General features: G+C 43.0%; 5 protein-coding genes across 7 annotated transcripts; 3 read left to right on the forward strand and 2 right to left on the reverse strand.

Moving 5' to 3' along the window:
* Positions 1–97: 97 nt before the first annotated feature.
* Positions 98–3,526, forward strand: LOC111603299 (colorectal mutant cancer protein). Of its 2 annotated transcripts, none has more exons than XM_023320824.2 (7): positions 98–705; positions 1,335–1,590; positions 1,649–1,981; positions 2,038–2,174; positions 2,244–2,530; positions 2,593–3,297; positions 3,359–3,526. In XM_023320824.2, exons 1-7 carry the CDS (start codon positions 403–405, stop codon positions 3,516–3,518), a joined length of 2,181 nt encoding a protein of 726 aa, XP_023176592.2. In that variant the 5' UTR covers positions 98–402; the 3' UTR covers positions 3,519–3,526. The 2 variants fall into 2 exon arrangements, with proteins under 2 accessions (XP_023176592.2, XP_023176593.2); XM_023320825.2 differs by lacking the exon at positions 98–705 and adding an exon at positions 966–1,273.
* A 414-nt stretch (positions 3,527–3,940) lies between these two features.
* Positions 3,941–4,910, reverse strand: LOC111603301 (pre-mRNA-splicing factor SPF27). Its single transcript, XM_023320827.2, has 2 exons — positions 4,746–4,910; positions 3,941–4,685 (listed from the first exon to the last, which is right to left on the reverse strand). Exons 1-2 carry the CDS (start codon positions 4,818–4,820, stop codon positions 3,948–3,950), a joined length of 813 nt encoding a protein of 270 aa, XP_023176595.2. The 5' UTR covers positions 4,821–4,910; the 3' UTR covers positions 3,941–3,947.
* A 112-nt stretch (positions 4,911–5,022) lies between these two features.
* On the forward strand, positions 5,023–6,938 carry LOC111603300 (60S ribosomal protein L4). Its single transcript, XM_023320826.2, has 4 exons — positions 5,023–5,123; positions 5,318–5,498; positions 5,559–5,929; positions 6,175–6,938. The coding sequence occupies exons 1-4, from the start codon at positions 5,121–5,123 to the stop codon at positions 6,823–6,825; spliced, it is 1,206 nt and encodes a 401-aa protein (XP_023176594.1). The 5' UTR covers positions 5,023–5,120; the 3' UTR covers positions 6,826–6,938.
* Positions 6,939–7,268: 330 nt separating this feature from the next.
* Positions 7,269–15,281, forward strand: LOC111603298 (glycerol-3-phosphate acyltransferase 1, mitochondrial). Of its 2 annotated transcripts, XM_023320822.2 has the most exons (8): positions 7,269–8,237; positions 11,501–11,615; positions 12,143–12,307; positions 12,366–13,351; positions 13,420–13,724; positions 13,787–14,130; positions 14,196–14,523; positions 14,584–15,281. In XM_023320822.2, exons 1-8 carry the CDS (start codon positions 8,125–8,127, stop codon positions 14,811–14,813), a joined length of 2,586 nt encoding a protein of 861 aa, XP_023176590.2. In that variant the 5' UTR covers positions 7,269–8,124; the 3' UTR covers positions 14,814–15,281. The 2 variants fall into 2 exon arrangements, with proteins under 2 accessions (XP_023176590.2, XP_023176591.2); XM_023320823.2 differs by lacking the exons at positions 7,269–8,237; positions 11,501–11,615 and adding an exon at positions 11,766–12,011.
* Positions 10,250–11,462, reverse strand: LOC111603302 (RING finger protein nenya). Its single transcript, XM_023320828.2, has 2 exons — positions 10,335–11,462; positions 10,250–10,264 (listed from the first exon to the last, which is right to left on the reverse strand). The coding sequence occupies exons 1-2, from the start codon at positions 11,030–11,032 to the stop codon at positions 10,261–10,263; spliced, it is 702 nt and encodes a 233-aa protein (XP_023176596.2). The 5' UTR covers positions 11,033–11,462; the 3' UTR covers positions 10,250–10,260.
* Positions 15,282–15,316: the final 35 nt, after the last annotated feature.

The following is a 15,316-nucleotide window of genomic DNA, read 5'->3' on the forward strand; positions in this document are numbered from 1 at the left end:
AAAACATTTCTATTTATTTGATTTTCAAATGTGAATTCCGTTAATTTTAGTTGAGTTTTACAGCACAGTTGACTGGCATTTATACGTTGCACAACACTGCGCGGCTACTATAGTATACATTTTCTGATAAGAAATTTGTAGCTGTTGCAAATGTTATTTTCTTTTCATTTATTTTTGAATTAAAAATGCCTTAAAACTAAATACTGTTTGCGCAAGCCGTGTGAATTCAAGTGCCATTAAAATATAAAAATGGAGCGCCAATCGAAAGCAAACGAAAAAGGCGTAAAAAGCGCAGCGTTTACTAAGCCAACCGTCTGAGCCAACTAATTAGCCATAAAAAAACAAAAAAAAAATACAACACAAAATCGAATCAGACAGAAAGCCAGTCGTAGGACTTTATTAATGATGTCCAACGATGTCCAAGTAGCGCGCGTTGCCAAGATTGGTGCCGAGCTGGCTCGCCGACAGCAGCAGAGGGATATCAAAGCCATATCAAAGGGCGGCGGCGGAGGTGTCATGGGCGATGACATAGAATTCGTCTTTGGCAGCATATCACCGCGAGGCGGCGGTCCCAGTGCTGCTCTAGGGCAGCACAGGCATATTGTGGAGTGCTTTGAGCTGGACTCGCCGGAGCACACACAGCGGGACACAAACGAAAGCGACAATAACATCTCCAGCTGCTCGACCCTCGACATTGTCAACAAAGTAAGTGTCCGTTACGCATACAAACGCACGTTGTCAACAAAGTAAATACCGTTACATAGCTACACAGACAGGCACGCACACAGGGATACATACAAACACATTACCCCAGCAAAGTGACCGTTACATAGCTATGTAGACAAACGCGCACAGACACACATACATACATACGCTGTCACATTGTCAACAAATTGTAAGTGACCGTTACATAGCTACGCAGGCACACAATATACACATATACAGATGTCTATGTGACCTATGTGTGTGTATGTGTGCCATTTTGACACTGCGCAGCTGCGTTGCAAGACGCAGGGTCAAGCTGCAAGACGAAGTGCAGCAACAACGACGACGTAATCGCTAAAGAAAATTAGTTTATTTTCTTTTTTTTAATTTGGTCATGATATCGGAAGAACTGCTGCCGCGCAGCCTGAGCTGCCTGTGCTGCAGTGACACGCCCCTGGGCGGCAACAGTAGTGGCCCCGGGGGTGGGGGATTCTTCCAACATGCCGAGAAGCGACGCAGTTGGGAATATACGCTAATGGCTCAGCCAATGTCCCGACGACCAATCAATGTGAAAACTAAACTCAGCCTTATTCCGTGTCTCAGCTAATCTCTCGCTTCTTCTCTGGCAGGTGGAACAGTTGTCCGTGCAACAACTGGAGAATCGAGTGCGTGAGCTATCGCAGCGCCTGCAACAGGCTGAGCGCCAGCTCGCTGAGAGCAATGTGGAGCGTGATATGTGCCACAAGCGCCTGGAGGTGGTAAGCCAAGCACACGAATGCCGTATCACCGAGATGCACTGCGTCATTGCGGAGCTGAGCAAGAAATTGCGCAACAAACAGGAGCATATCATAATGGAAGAGCTGGAGCCGGAGGGCGAGGGCAGTGGTGAGTCCAAAGAGTTCCATCCAATAATAACAGCTCTACTAGTATCTCCATTCAACAGAGGTCAGCTATCAGGAGGGTTCCATATATAACTCGGAACTAAATCTAACCAATGCAGAGGGCGAGTGTCAAACGGAACCATTGGAAGATTTTGAAGGCGCATGTTCCAGCGCGGAGAATGTGCACGTCAAGCAACAGGAAGTCATTAACAAGGGACAGCTGGAGGCGTTGCAGGAGGAGGTGCTGCATCTGCGTGCACAGATAGCACTGCTACAGGCCGAAATGGCCACCAAGGACAAGGACTCGGCTGTCGTAGAGGATCAACCGAATGTCATATACTTTGCCTGCGATATGGAGGCCAATGAGAATGGCAACCAACTCAATGACTTGAATGGTTAGTCTAGACAACAACTAGAGAATCCATAAACTAAAAGAACCTAATCCTTGCAGCCTGCGTATCCGTGACCAGTCCACAGAAGTGCGTCAAAATGGCCGAGCGTGTGAAGCTGCGTTGCGCCAGCAAAAGTGAGTCGCAGTTGGATTCGTCGCCCGACCAAGAGAAAGACCACACGGAGCTCAGCAATGAGGTAAACTAGCAGCTAGCTGCATCTGTTCCAAACACACACGCTCAACCTACTGACTCCCTCTCCCTGCAGGACATCAATCTTGTCGAGCACTTGGTTTGCAAGCAAAACACGCTAATGGATAGTTTGATGGCGCCTTTGCAACTGGAGCTGGAACGAGTCCAGCGCAAAATGGAGCAATTAAAGGTGCGCAATACCTTGCTGTCACTCACCTTGGACGAGTCCAAGGAGCACACCGAGCATCTGTATCTGCTCTGCGGCAAATACGAATCGAATGCTGTGGCACTGCAGCTGGCTCTCAATTGCAGCGATCGCGCCATCGAGGCATATGATGTGATGCTGGCGTTGCTGGAGAGCAGGTGGGTATATCACATGATGGGATTGACTGATTGATTGATTATTTGCTTGTTCCTTGATCTAGGCTGGCCTTACTTAGCGATAAGTCAACTGCCGCCGAGGAGAGTCGTCGTGCTGTGGAAACGGTGGCACATCATCTGCTGGCGCGACTGGAGAGCGAGAAGGATCTGTGCGAGAATAGCCTCGGTCCCTGGCAGCACAACATGAATCTGGGCGCAGAAAATGTGACCAAGCACAAGCAGCATTGGAGCAGCGACGATGACAATCGACTGCGTTGTCATGTCTCAAAGCTGAAGGGTCGCCGCGCGGTCGTGCAGCAGACCATCGTCAATCTGGAGTCGCCATTCAGCGATGTGTTTGAGAAGAAGCGCTTGGCCTTGGAGAAAGATCAGGAGCTGGACAAGGAGAAGCAATCCCCAATGGATCTGGAGACGGCTGTCATTATGCAAGAACTGCTGGACCTACGCGAACAGAACCAACAGCTGAAGGCCAAAAAGGAGGAGGCTGAGCACGAGCAGCAGTACGCGAACGAGCGTGTGAGCATTCTCCATGAGGCTTTAAAACAATTGCAGGCCAGCAATCGGGTGTCCTACTCGGAAGCGGAGCATGCGGCACTAACCGAGCAGCAGCTGGTCGAGGCGCTTAGCCGCGAAACGGAGCTGAAGAGTCGCATTCAAACCCTGCTGAACATCAATGCCACACACAAGGCCAACGACGAGAGGTGCGAGCAAATGCATCAGAATTTTCGACAATTGCAAAAGTCCAATGAGTAAGAGAGCGTCAAAGTTATCCACTGCATAGATTTAACCCAGACTATTCTTTCTTTGCAGCAATCTGAGCCAGCTGCTGGAGCAGAGCAAACGCAAATATCAGATGCGCATGAAGAAACTAGAGCAGAAGGTGGCAGACATGCGGCTGGAGCAGGAACAGCAGCTGCAGCAGCGGCATAGATTGCAACACTCGGAACATGTTCCTGAGACAACGCTGTAGATGTTGACAGCGAATCCTTTAACTGTTTGCTTGGCTTTTTGGTTATTGAATGCACTGGAGCGATGAAGCGCACACGCCCACCACATATCCTGCTAAACGCTATGGCTCCTTTATATGCTCCTCCTTTTTTGATCCGCTGCTGCTGTTGCTCCCACCTCGCGCTCCTGGGCGAGCCATAAGCCATAAATAGTATCACAAATGTGCCATACACGACTACAACTGAGGACAGCAAACGGAAGCTGTATTAACTACAATTACATAATCTTGAATCTAGACTAGGTGGAGCTAACCACAAACACACTCACACGAATCCTATATTTATACAAAGTATTCGCATTTTGCTTGTTATACGACTCAAAAATATATATATATATGTATGTATATTAATTCAAATTGTACAAATTATAGTAAACAAAAACTACAGCCAGACTATGAATCATTTGACCCCTCATCCTCGTCTCGATTAGTATCCGCTGCAGCAGGAGGATCACCGTTCTCCTCCTCCTCCTCTTCCTCCTGCTGCTCCTCTACATCTTCATTGCTATCATGGCCATTGCTCTCCTCCTTTGATGCATGGCCATTTGTTTGCTCTGTGTCAACGCTAGGTGGCGCAAGCTTTTCTAGTTGCTCGCGCGCCGCTTTTATGACTTTTTCTACCTCAACGCATTCGGTTTCAATTTCATAGTTTTTCGATACGAGTAGGACCCAGTGTGCCTCTAGAGCGCGCAACTTTTCACCAGCCTGTGTTTGTGCCTGTTTACGCTGCCAGTTAATGTCCTGCATGTCCTTTTTTAGTTGTTGCAGCTGTAGCTGAGCTTTGGCTTGCATGGCTGTGAATACTTCCAGATACGATTTCCAGGCTTCGGTGCCGTAATCCAGCATTAGCTCAAGATTTAACGAACGCACCCATTGATGTTCCAGCTGGGCCATGGAGTTCTCAATCGATTCTTGCCAGGCAGACACCTCAGACAGCTTGCCTGAGGGTGGAGGCGGTAATTCGTAACGCTTCATGGACAGCGTTTCCATGGGCTGGCGATTCTGTATCCGCTCAAATTCATTGATCATCAGTGGTGTCTCGAATGGAGTAGTTGCTGGCAGTGGCAGATGATCCAGATAGTTCTTGGTGGGCCTATAGCGCCGGCATTCCTCCTCGACCATGGCCAGCGCCTGAAATGGAATAAAAATTGTTAGCATAACAAAAACGAGAGTATAGATCACCTTAAATACCGATTCTCTGACGCCCACATCATCATAGCCATGATCTATGTAAGGCAAAGCATCAACAATAACTTCTTCAGCCATTTATTTTTAGTAACTAAATTATTTTCGGCAAAAACGAACCACACAATTAATTGTTTATATTTATTTAGTGTTCTAAAACGTTAGTTATATTCGATAGGCATACATCGGAATTACAACACTTTTTAATTTGACAGCCATGTTGTTAGAAATGCAACCGTGTACCCTGAAAACCGATTGGCAGCACTTTTAGGCCGTTTCCGGCAGCTCTCTTTCTTTCTTCGTTCTTCTTATTAAATAGAGGACGGCATCTGCGTTTGCAGAAAAATTAAAACCATTTATTGGGATTAAAAATCAGCGAAAATGGTGAGAAAGTGTGTTTGAGTGTCGTCCGTGCCACCGTATACTGCAAAAGCTGTGATTTTACAGAGTTTAAACGCGTAAAACATTAACAAATATGCTCCAAAACTTCGTCCTAACCTCCACGTGTTAGCAGTGTGCGTCGGCCGCGCGACTATTGTGATTCTCAATTTAACATAAATAATTTTTAATGTTTGCAGAGCTTAGGCAACGCTAGGCCATTGGTCTCCGTGTACACGGAAAAGAATGAGGCTGTTAAGGAGAAGAACATCTGCCTGCCAGCCGTTTTCAAGGCACCCATCCGTCCGGATGTGGTTAATGAAGTGCACCAGCTGATGCGCCGCAACAACCGTCAGGCTTATGCCGTCAGCGAGCTAGCTGGTAAGTGCATTTGTTTGTAAACAAACTAAAACCAGTTTATTAATTTCATCACACCTTCAGGTCACCAGACTTCTGCCGAGTCCTGGGGTACTGGACGTGCTGTTGCACGTATTCCCCGTGTCCGTGGTGGCGGTACTCATCGCTCCGGTCAGGGTGCCTTCGGCAACATGTGCCGTGGTGGTCGCATGTTCGCACCAACCAAGACCTTCCGTCGCTGGCACCGCAAGGTGAATGTGAACCAGCGTCGTTATGCTCTGGTGTCGGCTATCGCCGCCTCCGGTGTGCCAGCATTGGTACAGTCCAAGGGACACGTTATCGATGGCGTCTCTGAGTTCCCATTGGTTGTCTCCGATGAGGTGCAGAAGCTGCAGAAAACCAAGCAGGCTGTCGTCTTCTTGCGTCGCCTGAAGGTCTGGGCAGATATCCAGAAGGTGTGTATTCAATATAATTGGCAATCGTTTTGGCTTATACTCAGCAACGTATACACCAGTAGAATGCTATATATTTTGTATTCTGCATATTTGCTCCTTTGAGCATAATGCGTTGCTAGATAAAATGCCCTCCTAGGCGTTACGATTGTAGCCCGATTCAAAGCTACAACCGTTTGCAGTGGAGGGCAACAGCTGCAGTAATTGTCATTAAAACATTTATACTAATTATGTAAAATTATTTACAGGTGTACAAGTCGCAGCGCTTCCGTGCTGGCCGTGGTACCATGCGCGACCGTCGCCGCATTGCCCGTCGCGGTCCTCTGGTTGTCTACCACAAGGATGAGGGTCTGCGCAAGGCTTTCCGTAACATCCCCGGAATCGAGACCATCAGTGTTGATAAACTGAACTTGCTGAAACTGGCTCCAGGCGGTCATGTTGGTCGTTTTGTCATCTGGACCGAGTCGGCATTCAGTCGCCTGAACGATCTGTTCGGCACCTGGAAGAAGCCATCCACTCTGAAGAAGGGCTACAATCTGCCCCAGCCCAAGATGGCCAACACAGATCTGTCGCGCCTCTTGAAATCTGAGGAGATCCGCAAGGTGGTGCGTGATCCACGCAAGCATGTGTTCCGTCGTGTGCGCCGCCTCAATCCTCTGTCCAACGTACGTCAACTGATCAAGTTGAATCCATATGCTGAGGTCCTCAAGCGTCGTGCCGCCCTGGCCGCTGAGAAGCGTACCGTGGCCAAGGTTTTGGCTAAGGCCAAGAAGCAGAACGTCGAGCTGGCTAAGTCGCATTTCGCAAACGTCGCCACAAAGGCTGCTGCCAACCGCGCTAAGCTGTTGGCCGCCCGCAAGAAGAAGGTTGCCGCTAAGAAGCCCGCGGCCAAGAAGTAAACAATTACTTTCCACATAATAGCCGACTACAAAACTCTTTTTATATAATAAATAACAAAAGTTGTATGAATTTTATTCATAATACAGTGCGAAAGTAATATCTTATTAAACTATTTAGTCTTAGGCCATTTCAATTGTTGCTCTTTTTGGTGCCGCGTGTTTACCGCTCGCTCGCTCTCTTTTGCAATGATTCTGTTTTAAAGAGAATGTTGGCTGTGTTATCTTGGAAAGCTACCTAATCTTAGTCCACCAGTCCATGTGCAGCTCTCGTTTTGTCTCGCTCTCACGATGCTTCTTTTTCAAAGAGAGTATTCGCCGTAGTGCCTCTCTTGCTATTCTCTCCCACCAGCTGATAACATTCTGTCAGTAGTTGCCTATCGATGCTCTTATCGGCAAAACTTGTGTCACTCGTGAATCGCTGCTGCTGGTGATGATGATCTTCGGCTTGCGCTAAGTTTATATATTTGTTATATGTTGTTTTTTATGTGTGTCCACTTTTGTTGTCACACGTTAATTGACATTTAATTAAAGAGCAACGATTGCGAGCGTGTTTATTCCGAATTGCGCGCTCGAGCCGAGCAGACGTATCATTTGCGCGTTCTGTGCGCTACCTTTGCAAAAACGAAAGTAAAAAAAAAAAAAACAAAGAATAAAAATCCATTCACCAATAACAAAGGAAGCCGGCAACAACGACAAATACGTTGCAATTGGCACACACAAGGAAGGGAATAAGAAGTGTCTGTGCCAAAATAGAACAAAAACAATTTTTCTGTTTTTTATTCCACATTGAAAAATAAAAACAAATATAAAAAAAAGTAAATAGCGAAAATCAAAGAACGATAATAAAGCGTGTATTATCAAGATTGTTCCGAATAAAACAAAATTGAAATAAATCAAAACGCGCAGAATCCAAATCATACGATACTTTAATAAAAATCATAACGTTGTCTCGCGAATTACGGGTCGCGACATCGACGATGATGTCTGGTTATGTAGAGTAGAACGCAATATATGGCTATAGCACACAAACACACAAGGGATAGACGAACGGAGAGGGACGCATCTGTATACAGCTGCACGTAAACACTGACAGACATAGTGAGAGCAGGAGACGCTCTTTCCATGCGCGTCGTATTTTTCCGCAAAGATTGCGGACAGTCAAGGCAAAGTACATATCAGCCAGCAATATCAACTTTATATTAGTGCTGCTACTACTGGGTGTCATCATAATTGCGGGCCACCATTACAAGAGGCCACGCACTTTGGAAGCAAAAGCTTGAACATTTTACTTTGTTCATCATGTTGACGACCGTTTTAAACTTTGCCCAATGTGTGGCGGAAATTTCCTTGTTAGGCGGCATCGAAATCGCCTCAGTTGCGCTTATTATCTACTACGTTTTTGCTAAAACTAGGTAAGTACAACTATCGAAGGGCATGGGAAACCAGAGAAATCATCTGGCGATGGCGTCGCCAGTGGTTCTGCCGGCAACAATAGCCAACAGCATCTGTCAAGTTCAATTAATGACGCCGACAAACAGCTGTACATACATATAAAACACATACAAATGCAGGCAAACATATTCACACACACAGAGCCATACATGCATGTACTTAAATACAGTAGTGGCTACCATATTGATATGGTTCTGTTCAAGCTGTGATTACATATACAAAGAGTATTTGTACTATGAAAATGAAAACTGCATTTATGCATACTAGCTTTGTGCGATGAATACGATTATACGGGCTTTATGCAATCTGTATTTTATTAAGCTCTGAAAGAGCTGTTCTTATCTGTAATAAGATAAAAATCAAAACAAATACTCACAAGATATATTTATATTTCTTAAATACATGGTATTTCTATGCAAATAAATCGCAGCACGTCAATTGCGTAAAATCTCTTATCTTTAGTTCTCGTTCACTCATTCGATTAAAAAGTGGTTCGATAAACTAATTTGTCTAGGTTTTTTAAAATTACAAAGTAGCAATCTAAGAGAAAAAAGCTTTGCTTGACAAACGAATGCAAATTTTTATATACTGCAATACGTTTACTTATGCATATATTTATATGTTTGTTGTATTTATATAAATTGGTTCTCAAAAGCTTCGTTATATTTAGACACACACACCTACACGTATACAAAGAAAACACTTAAGAATCGCGTAGTAAACGATCATACTGTGTTGTTGCTGGAACGTTTAAGTTATGCAGCACATTCGCAACGAGCTTTTAAATTTGGTTCACCAAATCTGCGTGTCCAAACATGTCGTTTGGCTCGTGTAACGCTTTGCGCTTATCGAGCACGTGCTCCAAAGGAAGAGCAGCCGATAGTCAATATGTTGGTATGCATAAGGATGCACAAAGGTCATTTGCATGGCTAGCATTCACTCGCTGCTGACGCAACATTCAATGTATTTGTATTTGTTTTTGCATGCACTCGCACCTGCAGTCGCTCTTTACCTCCCACAACACCGCTCTTGCGCACGATCATTCTCTTCTGACTGTTGTTCCGATAAGCGTAGCAGCTCGATTGATCGTTTGGCAACAATTATCATAATTAAAAATCTTTCTATATGTATGTATGTATGTATGTAGGTGTGCGTGTGTTCGGTAAATATTAAATGACCACCCAATTAACTGATTAAGATTTTGCTATTGTTATTTCGAGTGCACCCCCTTAATCGGCTCATAAGGCTAATCTCAATCAGCTCCTTCATACCAGTGCAAAGCTCAATTCATAATTTGAGCTGCTTCACTTGAGCCAAGAAGAAAGTACAATAGCGATAATGACTTTGAAATAGCAACCAATAAACGATGAACACACAATAAACAAAATGATTTTGCGTATGCCCAAAGACATACAAATAAACAGACAATAATTCCTCTCTAATAAACCGATTCCTGTTTATAGCTCTTACCTATTTTTTATTTCCTTATTTTGTATTTACAAAGTTGGCATTTAAAGAATTTAATTTTCAATATAAGGAGCTTTAGAATCCAAATCGACATATGTATTGAAAATGGCGTTTCTAGGTCTTAAGTAATTCTAATCTCATACAGCTCTTATTCTGTACTATCATATAATACGTAAATGTACATACGTACATTCTTATATATAAATAAATATATATTTATTTATATAAATTTATATACATACATCCTATACATATATACATTCATATGCTTATTTGTTCATATATAGTTTTTACCACTTGAGCTAAATCTTGAAACGAAGAAAAAACTTTATATAACACGAGTAACTGCAACAAATAAATTCATTATTTATTAAACATTTGATTTAATATAGAAGTATAATAGTATTAGCTTGAATACTTAAAAAAATCAATAAGATGTAGACTTCATAAGGTATTAAACATCTAATTTTATAGAGTAGCAGAGCATAAGGTGAGAATTTAAATGGCTGTGCTTTCTTAGCTGAAACACGAAAATTTGATTTTTAGACTTTAGATATACTCTTTTTATTGTGAACAAATTAAATGTTTACGTGCTTTTGGACTTATTTCTAAAGTCTCGCTTCATAGACTTCTTAATCTTAGAACGTTGGGATATTGTTAAGGTTGCCTGAGAGAGGAGCTTATCAAATTTCTCCGTGTGGACGCTTTCGTTCATGTCAGCCTCATCAGTGAGTGTGGTGTCGTCTGTGGCGCTGAATGAGGGCGTACGTGGGCGGCACGACCTGTGCGACGAGCTCGAGATTTCGGAAGAACTGTAGCTTGCATTGCCAAGGCGCTTTTTGTCATTCCGTTCGTAGTAATCGATGTAGTTACGTAACTCGGCGATGCGTCGCATTTCGTTGGTATTTTGCTCTCGCAATTGTGCCTCCAGTTTTAGGTAGCCCTGCAGCTTAAGTTTTTTCTTCGGGAGCTGAGCCTGATTGTTATAGTAGTGTGCATAGTAAGAGTTACGCTGATCACTTTGGAATTGGCTAATGCTCCGATACATTTTCAAAAAAATGCTGGGATTCGTAAAGTAATTGGCGGCATGGGTTGGCATTGAGGTTGTAATGGCAACGCTGTGAAAGCTGCGCTTACAGACAGGACACTTTCGATCGCCATTGCTTGCATTGGGCAAGCAGCTCGCACAGATTATATGATGGCAGCGAGCAAGTTGAAATTCGGAACTGGGAACAGCCTCCCGTTTTTGAAAGCAATTATTGCAATGCACAGGAAACATTTTAAGCATATTTTCACAATTAACGGTTTCTCATTTAACTATCTGGCAACATAGTGTCGATAGTCTAGTCGATAGTCGCCAGATGATGAACGTCCTTGCCACTTTGTTGCTCTTACAAATACTTTGTTGTATGAGTGTATTAATATACAGTCAAATTCGCTTTGCACACAATTCAATTAGCTTTGTTTTTGTGGACAACTAATTACTTATCAGGCAAACGAACATGTATGTATATAATCGAGGTTAGTGAACTTTATAATACGTATTTTTATATGTATATAGCAGCAAATTGGACTACAGACTATATGAGGTGCTTTCAGTGGGACAATCGTACATTTTATTGCGCACTATTGATTATGATAGCAGTAACTATTTATTAATTTGAACACAAGTGGCAGTAGCCAAGTATCATAATCGGTTTTTAACTAATATACATACGATAATCTAAATGTATTATTTAAATTTTTTTGTTTACAGAGCACCCGCTATTATCGCCCGTTTATTTCCCAATTTAAATCTAAGCTATCGTTCATCGCTGGGAAAGTTCAACACCATTGGCAATGAGATTCTATTTACTCTCCGTCCATCAAATGTAAGTTTACAAAGCCTATCAAATCGCATGTGCATTCATTAACCTTAGAACACGTAACAAAAACCATGCGTACATATTGTGTGACAGTGAAAAGCTAGCTGATAAGCTTGCGTTCATTCAGTAAATCACACAGCGTACACATGCAAACATTACATGTAGTGCTATTCGAAAATTTTGTGGAGTTGCCATCTTTGTTGTTGTCCGAATCGATAGATTTGCCAATCGACATACATTAAAAAAGCTAGACAAAAGCTATCGCTCGGCGCATTCGTTTGCCGGCGCTTTATTGAATGAAATGTGAATTTTTAAGAGAAAAACAAAGTACATACATATATAAAAACGAATTTGTTAGTTTTAAATATAATGCATGGGTTTAAGGCGCGTGGCTGGTTTGAGGTAAGTTGGGTTCTTTATTCGAATAAGCAAATAGGTTCGTGTATTACGTATTTTTGCATTTGCGCGGGCGAATTGCATCACATGCTTACATACATATATTCATTAAAATTTGACTTTATTTGCTTATGCAGGAACCGAAACCGCAAAACTTTTTGGAGCATGGCATCGGCACGCGAAATATGTTACAGCTAACGCCTCATGCCGGACTAAAACCGTTCAAAAGTGTTTTCGACTGGGGCAATGTATTGCCCTATGTGGCTCAGGTGGTGCGAAGCGAGAAATTTGATTACCGCCAGGTGAGCGCATGTTCTAAATAACAATTTTAATTAACCCCTCACCTTTGGTGTTCCATAGGTTACAGAAATTGTGCACAACGATGTCGTTTTCAAGCATGCCATTAAGCAGGCAGCTGAGCAAACGCTACGTGAACAACGCTATGCCAAAAATGGACATCGACTGCTCGCTCGCAGCATTAGCGGCGATAAAGATGAGGAGGAGGACGCCAAGGAGGGTATATCGTATCAAAAAATACTGCATAAGCAAGAGCAACGCGCTGTCACAATACTCAAGGAAATGGGTTCCACTTTAAATAATACCTTGCTTGCCATAACCTCGTGGCTGCTCTATAAACTCCTGCCCTGCTTCCTATCTGGGGTTGTGACAAATACGAAACAAATCGAAATGTTGCAGAATGCCTCGAAGCGTTCGCCAGACACACCGCTAATCTTTGTCCCATTGCATCGCAGTCATCTGGACTATATAATGGTGACCTTCATACTGACCAACAATGATATTCGAAGTCCACTTGTAGCCGCTGGAAACAATCTCCAGATACCAGTTTTTGGTACGCTGTTGCGTGGCTTGGGTGCGTTCTTTATCAAGCGCAAAATCGACCCCGTCGAGGGCAAGAAAGATGTTCTTTATCGTGCAGCTCTACATTTGTATATAACGCACGCCCTCAAACAGGGTCACAACGTTGAGTTTTTTATCGAGGGCGGACGAACGCGTACGGGCAAGCCTTGCATGCCCAAGGGCGGCATATTATCTGTGATTGTGAATGCCTTCATGGATGGCAGCATTCCGGACGCCCTGCTGGTGCCCGTCTCTGTTAACTACGAGCGTCTGGTCGACGGTAATTTTGTGCGTGAACAGAAGGGCGAGAAAAAGGTGCCTGAATCATTCAGGAAGGCTATTTCGGGCATCTGGAAAGCCCTCAACTCTAACTATGGACTGATGCGCATCGATTTCAACGAGCCCTATTCAATACGCGAACTCGTCAACTCGTACAATAAAATTGCACGTGAAGATGGAAACTCAAAGGTGTACAAACCAGCATCCAGGTAATAAATATCCCGAATTCAATGGAAATGTGCATATGTATTTCATACATGTTTTCCTCCTATTGCAGAACCCTGCAACATAATCAGTCGACGTCCTCGTTGTACGGTACCGATGTAGTCTGTGAGGAACATCGCAATCTTATCGAAAGCATCTCACGGCAGGTAGTTTTTGATTGTGCTGAAGCCACGTCGGTGATGTCTACCAATGCTTTGGCCTTTTTGCTGCTCACACGCTTTCGCAATGGCGCCGAGGAGCAGTTAATTGCTGCTGCGCTTGATGATTTGCGTAATACGCTGACTGGCTGCAAGGATTTGGGCTTTTCAGGCGAATCTGCGCACATTGTGGCGTATGCCTGTGATCTGCTGGGCACAGGTAGGTCTTAATCGTGCCCATAATCTTATATATTTACTTATGTACATTGAACATTTTTATAGATCTGGTAACACGCACACGCGACGAGAATGGCCGCATGTTTATACGTGCCGTGCCCTCTGTGGAAAGCTTCATTGAACTGTCGTACTATTCCAACGTGTTAACGCCTCATTTTGCACTCAGTTCAATTTTGTTGACCACATTTCATTCGCTCGTGCCAGAGGCCAAAGATGATACTAGCGAAACAACAGGTGTTTCGCAAAAAAAACTAATTGAGACTGCACTTGAAAATTGTCTTGTCTATCGTTACGAATTTATACTAAACAAGCCAACGCAAGTATTGGAAAGTATGCTGCACAAACAACTAGACGAGCTGCTTATCAATGGTTGCCTGCGCCGAAATGAGGTAACGAATTCTAATATATTTTTTTATATACATATATTTTATATTCCTAATGATTATATGTACAGGTTGATGATTCGGGTCATAATGCAGAGACAAGACGGATGGCTCGTAAATTGGCCTACGATTTGGATGAGAGTGATGGTTATGATAATAATGATAGTGAAGGCTATCTGCACTCGTCGCAGGAGGATTCAGAGATGCTACTGCTGGCTAGAGAAACACTCGTACAGCAGCGCAATATTTGCGAGGTCTTAGCACCATTCGCATCAACATATTTGGCTGTTGCTCAGTCGCTGCAAATTCTGCATCGCAGCGCAATGCTGGAATCAGAATTTATCAGTTTCGTTATCAACGATATATCCAATAAAGTTACCCGGGGTAGCTGTGTTTATGGTAAGCAATGCTATATTATTTAAGCCATGAGATATTTAACTAATTGTTTGATCTTTTTAGCTGAAAGCATTTCGACTGACTCTGTGCGCAATTGCTTGAAGTTATTTGAGAAATGGTCTGTGATTGAGGTGTGCAACCAGCGCGGCATGCGTTTGATCTCGCTCAACACGCTGTACGAGATGTCGCGGGAGTCGCTAAACTCCATTGTCAAGAAAATTGAAGCCGTTGTTCCAAAGTACAATGCGAGTTACTTTAGCCAACAGAAACTTTTGAATGAGCCGCCAGTTTAATAATCTGCGTTTCTTTTATTGATATATCATCATTTCGTATCCTTTACGTTTGGCATTCGTTTCTCTATTTCTCCCCGCTCTTTCTATCTCGCTCGTTACAAAGTAGTTAATTCTACTTAAGATTAAAGTGCATACTCTTAGATTCTAAATTTAAGACGTAATATATATCTTTAGTTTTTTTTCGTTCTTAGTCGTACGAGTACGAGTTATGCCAATGCCAAAGAGCTGTCTACATTTTTACTGTAGGTTCAGCTATGCGACTAAACCAAAAGTGGAACAAAATATGTATAAATATTGCATACATACATACATATATAATATGTGCGCACATATGTATATATAAGCATATTTTTCTACGGGCAGTTGTCGAAGCAACTATATCTATACATAAATTTATATCTATATATAATGTGAACCAAATAATGAACTGATTTAATAATGAAATAAAATTTTTTGAATACAACGAAATCCGAATTCTTCCAATGTTGTCTTTTGCTTTTTTT

This window comes from Drosophila hydei, unplaced genomic scaffold, assembly GCF_003285905.1.
Source record: "Drosophila hydei strain 15085-1641.00,03,60 unplaced genomic scaffold, DhydRS2 tig00000290-arrow-arrow-pilon, whole genome shotgun sequence".
Taxonomy (NCBI): Eukaryota; Metazoa; Arthropoda; class Insecta; order Diptera; family Drosophilidae; genus Drosophila; species Drosophila hydei.